The 8,680-nt window shown below is 56.0% G+C and overlaps 1 protein-coding gene across 3 annotated transcripts in view; it reads left to right on the forward strand.

Moving 5' to 3' along the window:
* TRERF1 (transcriptional regulating factor 1) overlaps positions 1-8,680 on the forward strand; it is a 53,159-nt gene that overhangs the window by 8,878 nt on the left and 35,601 nt on the right. For all 3 annotated transcript variants that reach the window (XM_045294835.1, XM_045294836.1, XM_045294837.1), the window contains 5 exons: positions 287-671; positions 1,527-1,593; positions 2,694-2,833; positions 2,985-3,088; positions 4,617-4,692. In XM_045294835.1, coding sequence (XP_045150770.1) covers positions 287-671; positions 1,527-1,593; positions 2,694-2,833; positions 2,985-3,088; positions 4,617-4,692 — 772 coding nt within the window. The remainder of the gene's footprint in view (positions 1-286; positions 672-1,526; positions 1,594-2,693; positions 2,834-2,984; positions 3,089-4,616; positions 4,693-8,680) is intronic.

Here is an 8,680-nt window from a genome sequence, read left to right on the forward strand (position 1 = left end):
CCCCGGGTCGGTACATCCCACGGAAACTTGCCTTCAAACGCGGGGCCCTCACAGGACAGGTGTTCTCCGCGCCCGGCGTCCGGCCCCGGGTGGGGGTGGGGGGGTTCGTTCAGAGCCCACTCCCGCCGGACCCCTCAACCGACGGGTCCCCCGACGACCCGCGTCTCCTCCCGCCTGACCCGACGTGGTGTCTGTGGCGGGGGCCGTGGGGTGGCGGGCCCCCCCGGGGACGTCGCGCTTCTGGGCCCGCGTGTCTTCAACGGGCCGCCCGTCCTTCCCGCTGCAGGACCCCCCCAGGAAGCCGCAGCCGAGCGTGGCCAAAGCCGACGAGCCCCCCAAGCCCGTGCAGGACAAGAAGAAGTTCCGGCACCGGCCCGAGCCGCTCTTCATCCCCCCACCGCCCGCCTCCTCGCTGAACCCCGCCTCCTCCTCCTCGGGGGCCACTCTGTACCAGAGCCAGCTGCGCTCCCCGCGCGTGCTCGGGGAGCACCTGCTCCTGGACCCCGCCCACGAGCTGCCCCCCTACACGCCCCCACCCATGCTGAGCCCCGTCCGCCAGGGCTCAGGCCTCTTCAGCAATGTCCTCATCGCTGGCCACGGCGCGGGCGCCCACCCGCAGCTGCCCCTCACGCCCCTGACACCCACGCCCCGCGTGCTGCTCTGCCGCTCCAGTGAGTCACCCTGCGGGGGTCCCGTCCCCGCGGGGAGTTCTCGGGGTGGGTAGGAGGGTGGGGGGCGTGGCTCTTGGGTTCCACAATGGTCTCATCGTTCCAGACTCTAGTGTGGGTGTTCTATGGGGCGGGCTCCGGGCTGGGAGCGGCGGTTCCCAACCTGGGGGTCGGACGGCCCTGTCACAGGGGTCGCCCGATTCATCACAGTAGCGAAATGACAGAAGTGACAATGAAAATCATGTTATGGTTGGGGGTCACCACCACATGAGGCCCTGTGTGAAAGGGTCGAGGCGTGAGGGGGGTTGAGAACCGCTGACTTGGAATGAGATGGGGTTCTCTGCCTCAGCAAGGCTGCTAGTCTAGCTGGAGAGACAACCCCAGAGAGGGATCGCTGTAATCCCTGTAGGATAAGGAAACAGTTCCCGTTTGCACAGGCTGCACCTGAAATTGATGTGCTAGCAGATGCCCAGAAAAAAACACACCGACTGAAATACGCATAGCGTTGCTAGGATTAGCGGTACACTTGACATTATAGCAGGATGTATAAAGATGAAATATCTCCCCAAAGCAAGAATAGTTTCACAGAACCAATACAGCTTAGTGGGCTAGAGTGACTTTTTGCAAACTTGAGTGACTTCTCTTTACCACGGGTGAGAAATGGCCATTTAGCCCCACCTTCCAGCCAACTCCCCGGAGTCTGTTGGGGGCAACTCCGTCATAGGCTGGGCAGGAGAGGGACTTAAGCCTGATGGGGTAGCTGCTCACTTGCTTCAGTTTCTCCATCATGGGAGTGATTGGGCTTTGTATCTTCCTGCTCCCTCGTCCCTGACCCGTGTCCTCTGGTTTATGTTTCAGGTAGCATCGATGGCAGTGGTGTGACCATCACACCAGGCCCTGGGGAGCAGACCGTCGATGTTGAACCGTAAGGAAAACTCCCATCACACGACAGAAGCCTCAGTTGAGGAAATGATCAGGAACTTTGAGAAGTGCAGTTAGTACTCCTGGGATCAAGGGCGGGGAGGGGAGCGCTGAGACAGAAGTGATAGTCATTGTACCTGGTCATCAGATGTGGTGGAGATGATGCTGACCCACAGCCACCGTGTAGCTCTCAGAGCAGAACAGGACTCCTTCCATTGTAGTAGTTAGGCGCTATCTAGTCAGTGCCAGCACACAGCACCCCTCTGTACGACTGAACAAACCACAGCCCCACTCTGCTTCATTCATAGGATCACCCTAGTCCTTGAGTACTGTAGTGTCAAGCTATTTTCCCCAAGACTGAAAAGTCAAGCGAAAAGCTTGCATCTTCATCTTTAGAGAACCAGGGTCACCACCTTGAACTCCGTGGGCCGGTTTAGCTGTGGCCACTTACTCTCCCATCCTAGTAACGCAGAGTCAGCTCAGGCCTTGGTGCCTCGCTCTCTCACAGGCTCCTTCCAGATGGGCTTAGGCAGGCACTTAGAGGAAGGAGCAGAGGCGGTCTTTTCTTGAGTAGGCCCATGGTTTAGAACAGCGGGTAGACTGGGTCAGGGTATAGAAAATCCGACTTGGGGCCCAGCTTCAACACCCGTTTTGTTATTTGATCTTAATAACATGAACCTTCCTTGGTCCCAGGTGACTCATTGATTAAATGGGAGGAAGTATTACGTACTTGATTCCTATCCCAGGTCTCTGTGAGGGACAGATGGGTCGTGTATGTGAACGCAGTCTGAACGGGGTAAAACATGAAATAAGTACTTTGTAGATGCCCCACTCTGGGCCACTGTCTTGGGACTAGCTACCCTCTCTCTCCGAAGGCCCAGGCAGACGGTCCCCTTCTCCTTTAACATCTGTCCCCAGCCTTGAAGCTGAGCCTCATCCCAGTGACAAGGTCATCCTTGGAATCTTAGGGTTGCACTAGGAGGAAATGCCCCTGCATTCTTACTGCAGAAGGACCGGCTCCTCCTTCCCCAAGTTCCTGGCAACTGCCCCTGGCCTTGGTCATCCAACTCAACACCGGGCTCTTAATTGTTCTTCTCGTTAAAGGCGCATCAACATTGGCTTCAGATTCCAAGCAGAGATCCCGGAACTCCAGGATGCCTCTGCACTGGCCCAGGACACACACAGAGCCACCCTGGTGTGGAAGCCCTGGCCAGAGCTAGAAAACCAGGTCCTCCAGCAAAGAGGTACTGGCCGAGGGAGGAGCGGGTGGCAGGGATTTAGTTTCTCTCACTGGGATCTCAGCCCCCACCCCGGGTCGGTACATCCCACGGAAACTTGCCTTCCCATGACCCTGAGCTCTCTCTGATGGCGGTGGTTTCTCCTTACCCCCAACAGTGGAGAATCTCCTGAATTTATGCTGTTCCAGCGCGTTGCCAGGTGGAGGGACCAATTCTGAATTTGCTCTGCACTCTCTCTTCGAGGCCAAAGGTGATGTGATGGTAAGAAATCAAGAGCAGTCTCTCTCATTCAAACTGAGACCATACGAGCCCCTGTATTGCCCCACACACCATAGAACCAACTCCCCAGGTGAGTGAGGCGGATCACTTTTTGCCCCCCAGGCCATCTATCCTTTTCTCAGTGAGCAGGTCAACGTTTAAATGCCTGTGGGAAGAAATCCCTTCTTGTTTATGTTTCTTGTCCCAGAGCTATGATGGAATAGACCCGCCCTTGAACAATGAGAATGATTTCTTTTCAGAAGTCTTGTGCTTCAGGTCAGAGAACCAGGTCTCCAAGGGTGGAGCCCGAAGGCCTCACTGAAACAAGATGGAGCTAAAAATGCCGTTACTTTCCTCCCCCAGTGGAAACCAGCCCGTTTGCTGGTCCGACATTGAACTGTTTTCTTCTCTCCCTAAAATGAAGTGTTTACTGAACAGTTAACTGCTTTGGTCCAGATCGAGGCTCAACCTCTGCTGTGGTTCCTTGGGTGCCCCCAAACCTTCAGGCTTTGGCACCTCTCTTCTGAGTGGCAGCCGATGGTTTGCTTATTGAGGTGGCACGCCAACCCTGGCCTCAGGCTCCACCTCTGCCGCAGCACGGTACTTCCTGCTACCAGATCTAGCATCCTGCTTTGGGGATGTTAAGAAGATGTCTACTTACCCAAATTCCCCCATAGGAGACTCCCTCACGAGATTGTTAACACCCTAGATGTGTTTTCGAGAATCTAAGGGAATTACCCTTGACCCTCTGAGAGCACATTGCAAAACAAGTTGTGCTTCTCGGTATGCACGAGGACAATAGTCACTTGGGTATCTTGTTAAAACGCAGGTTCTGATTCAGCAGGTCTGGGGTGGGGCTGAAGTTTCTGCATTTCTAACAAGCCCCCAGGAGCTGCCCCTTGCTCCAGGCCCTGTGTGTGGACCACAGTTAGAGTAGCAAAAATCAAGACTTTGCTCTGCCCCTAAGCCACCCACTGCTCAACTCAGCCTGCAGCATATTTTAAGACATGGTTGACGGACCTGATGGAGGCGGAAGGGGCTTGAAGAAGTTGGAGAGGGTTTAAGCTCGGCTCTCTGGGAATAATAGATGTGTGGTATAGTTATTACTAATACAGATGTTTGTGTTCAATTATAATGAAATACGTTTGGGGTTTTTTTCCTTGTAAAAAAACAAGGGACCCGTCACCCACGCATTTCCTCAGAGCCAGTCCCTGGAGACCCACCCTCCATTCAGAGGATGCCCCACCCACCTCTGAGGCTTGGGGGGCCCTCTCTGAGGAAGGAGCCTGCCCCTGCTGCCGCACCCTCTTTCTCTGACCTGGCCAGCTGACTGCAAGGGTGGTGGCAGGGGGAGGATATGGGGCACCCAGCAAAGGAAACTTCTAGAAGAGAAGGCACTACCTGGTTTTCCTTCAGTGGCCCCCTCCTAGGGTCACCACAGAGCCGACCCCTCCCCTCTGGGTAGATGGTCTCCCAAAACACCCAGCCCCACAACTGACGCCCTCGCCTTTTCTCTCTGTTGGGTCTGCAGGCTGCTCTGGAGACGCTGTTGCTGCGGAAGCCAGTCAGGTTAAAATATCACCCTCTAGCAAATTACCACTATGCCGGTAGGTTGCCAGAAGCCCCGGGCGTGACCCACAGTTTCGGGAGAGGGGCCCCCACAGTTTCGGGAGAGGGGCCGTTTGCCTGTTTGGTTATTGATTTTTAATCCTAGATGGCGCTCTCTCCATTGTAATTTCAGGCCCTCTGGAGGGGAGCAGCGGGTGGGGCGGTGTCTGATGGGCACTTGCTGGGCGCTTGTCTGCCTGAGCAGGAGCGAGAGTGCAGGGTGAATGTCGAGGCAGGGAGAAAGCCACCGGGTGTGAAGCTCCTGAGCCGACGCTTGAAGCAGCCCCGGCTTTGGAATCAGCCAGGTGTGGGTTCCAGCCTTGACTGTGCCCGTTGGCCAAGTTCTTTGGCCTTCTGCAGCCTTTGTGTCCTCGCCTACAAGGTGGGGCTCGTGTGGCATCTTGAGGAGATTAGCATTGGTCTGTGGACCATTGCTCCACACGTTATATTAGCTGGTCTTTTGTCAGGCAGTTACTTACTAAGGCCTTGCTGAGTCCAGGGGACTGTGCTGGTGGTTAGAGTGTGACAGGGCTCCCAACACCATCCTTCATGGAGCGTGACGTCTGAAGAGGAGACAATTAGGAACCCGAGTGACACTCATGATGAGAGAAAGACCTCACACACGTAGGATCTTCAGGGTGTGTGGGTTAACAGCACCACCGACAAGAGGGCAGAAGTCACCTTGGAGATTGGAGGAGGCTGAAAATCACAGCGAAGGAGGCTGGGATTATTAACAAAGAAAGAGCAACACTTTTGTGTATGCCTAGAGGCCCCCTTGGACCTGCCTTTGGTTCTCAGAAGGGCCCGAAGCCCCCAGTGTCTCCGTGAGTGACGAGGTGGGTTGCTGGCTGCAAGCTCAACGCCGGGAAACCAGCAGCCACTCTACTCCATAGGAGAAGGACAGAACCTCCTGCTCCATTACGGTCGTTCTGAGTCTGGTGCCTAAGAAGGAGCCCTAGTGGTGCAGTGGTTAAGAGCTCAGCTGCTCACCGCATTGTCAGCAGTTTGAACCCACCGGCCGCTCAGCTGGAGGAAACTGCAGCAGTTGGCTTCCATAAAGATGGCAGCTTTAAAAAAAAAAAAAAAAAGATGGCAGCTTTGGAAACCCCAAGGAGCTCTAGGGTTGCTGAGTCCAAAGCCACTCGATGGCAAGGGGTTTGAGCCTGTTGGTGTCTAAAATCGACATTGCATAGAGGCCAGGGCGGAATGGAATACAGGAGCTTGGGGAGCGAGGACCACCTCTTTCCATCATGGGGCCAGGGGGCCGTCCCTCCATAGCCTAAGGTGAAGGCTTATCTGTAAATGGCAGTGTGTTATCACTGGGGAGCCCCCTTCCCCACCCACTCTGCCTCTTTCCTCACCTCTCTCATGGTGAGTCACCTCCTCGGAAGCTCCTCATCCAAGCACCAGAAGCCAGGCTCGGCCGCACACCACTCGGCACCCGAAAAGAGTGGAGCTCAGCAGGCCCCAAGCAGACACATGGGATATGACAGCCGCCGTTTACCAGATCACATGGTCTCAGCCCTCTCCCGCTGGGTGTCTGTCCCTAACGTGGGTTGAAAGCTGTGGGAGTTCTCTGTTATCTGCCATGGAAACAGCCCCACCCTCTGTGAATGCCCAGCGCCATCTGCTTGCTGGAACACCCTGCCAGGCTGTCTCCCCTCCTGGATCCTGTCTCAAGCCCCTTCCCATCATGGGTGAGGTAGCTGGTTGACCAGAAAGCACTGAGAAGATGCTGATGCCCTGGATTCCTGGGGTGCCCAGAGCCTTGGCTGCGCAACTCTGGCCACTCACAGTCGCCTCTGAGACCCGACTCATCCCCTCTGGTTCTTCCAAGCATGCCAAACAGCATTACTATCTTTTACATACGTCCTGACATCAGAAAGCTGACACTGGGAAGCTGTGGACTAGACGCCCCCCGCCCCCCAAAGACAAAACCAAACAACACCAAATAATACCAAGAACGTTGAGGCCCCAGTGGCTAACCAAAAAGTCAGTAGTTCAAACCCACACGCCCCCATCAAGGAGATAGGCGGCAGAGTGTACCCATAAAGATGACTGCCTTGGAGACCCTGCCAGGTAGCTCTGCCCCGTCCTACAGCGGCCCAACGAGCTGGAATCAACTTCCCAACCACGGCTGTGTTTGCTTTGGACATGGCCAGCCCTGGTGGCATCATGGTCACTCATGGAACTGCTCACTGCAAAGTCTGCACTTCAAAACCACCAGCCTCCCCCAGGGAGAAAGACGGGCTGTCTACCCCCATAAAGAGGGACACTCTTGGAAACCCACAGGGGCAGTTCCACCCTGTCCCACAGGGGCCCTATGGTCAGCATAGACTGCCGGCGGTGAGCTTGGTTTGAGCTCATGCCTCGTCCATCCCCTGACTCCGACCTTCTCCTCAGAGCGGACTCCAAAGAACTCCCTCACTTCAGGGAAACCATTTCAACCCTGGAAGGCAAGAAAGGAGGTGATGAGGGTATCCCCGAGTTGTGTGTCCCCTCCCTTCTCCAAGTGCGTGGATTGCGCCCCAAAGAATCCTCCCGAATTATGAACAAAGTGGGCTTGCTTTCCGCCAGGTAGCTCTCTCTGACACCCCTGGTCTCCAAAGCCTCACTTGACTCTTTCCCCCCTCCCAGAGCCGGACCCTGCATGCCTGACCTCTCTCCCTTGGAACCTCTCCCTGCTGCCCCATCCTGATCAGGCCTTTGTCCCAAGCCCCTGTGGGTTGCTGTTCATTGACTGTCTGTCCAGCTCAGTTCCAGCCACATCAGGACAGCATCTTCAGCTGCCCAGCGCTGTGGCTCTGACCAAGGTCAGCCCACGGGACTCCAGGCCCTGGAATTACATCCCAGTCTCCCAACTGTCTGGAGAAGGTGGGCCTATTTGAGGAAGGCAGCAAGATAGGGCATGGGGGAGTGGGGGGCAGGGACTGCCAGCGTCGGGGGAGGGGGAGAGAGAGTCAGAGAGTCAGCGGCCTATGAAAATCCTTTCCCCTCTTTTCTCACTCCCCTCCCGTCTCCCCCTCCTCCAGTTGTGGTGGGAGCATTTCAGCCTCCTTACTGGCTCCCTTGAGCAGGCTGTTCCTGCAAGCGGATGCCGAGCCGAGTGGGTAGCAGAAGGAGCCCTGGGCTTCTGCAGGAGGCTTTGCTGGGTTCCCACCACAGTCCAAGCGCTCCCGGGCCCCAGAGCCTGCCCTGAGCTCTGCAGATAGGAAAGCTTAGGAGGGAGCTATTCAATTGGGGAGGCCTAGTCTCTGCTCCAGAAGGAGTGCCCCCACACACACACCCAGTGCAATTGTTGCACAGTGGGCTGCTCACTACAAGGTCAGCTGTTCAACACCACCAACTTCTCTGAGGGAGAAAGATGAGGCTTTCTACTCGCATAAAGAGTTACCGTCTCGGAAACCCACAGGGGGCAGTTCTGTCCTGTTCTGCAAGATGGCTGCGAGTCAGCATCACCGCCACAGGAATTTGTGCTTGAGTCCCTGGCCCCTGGGGCTCTGATGGTTAAGTGCGCAGCTACCTAGTGAAGGGTGACGCAGTCCAAACCCACTCAGCTGCTCTGTTGGGCCGTCTGCCCCCAAGAGAAGACCACCTGGAAGGGCTGACGGAGGCCCTGTCACATGGGGTCCTCACCAACAGTCTGCCCTGGGTTGATGAAGGAGGCAGAATTATGTACTCCAAAGCATGGTTTGCGAGAAGTGCAGCTGTGATTTCGTTTCCCAGGCGTCCTTGGCTCAGGCCTCTAGACTTCGTACCCTCAATGGTAAGGGCAGAGTTCATGCCCTCGGCTCCCTGCCTTGCCTGACACGGCAGTTGGAAGAAAAAGGCTTAATGGACGAGCCAGGCCCACCAGCTCTTTCTTGGTGGCAGCCTGCTTCAGTCAGTAGTGCGCTTGAGAAAAGTATTCCACTCTTCCCACTCTGGAAAACCCTGCCCAGAAAGGGCGGCTCTGAGACAAAAAGAGCCTCCACCCCACCACCACCA

This window comes from Echinops telfairi, unplaced genomic scaffold, assembly GCF_000313985.2.
Source record: "Echinops telfairi isolate 266 unplaced genomic scaffold, ASM31398v2 ScPeMD7_3533;HRSCAF=4204_1, whole genome shotgun sequence".
Classification (NCBI taxonomy): domain Eukaryota; kingdom Metazoa; phylum Chordata; class Mammalia; order Afrosoricida; family Tenrecidae; genus Echinops; species Echinops telfairi.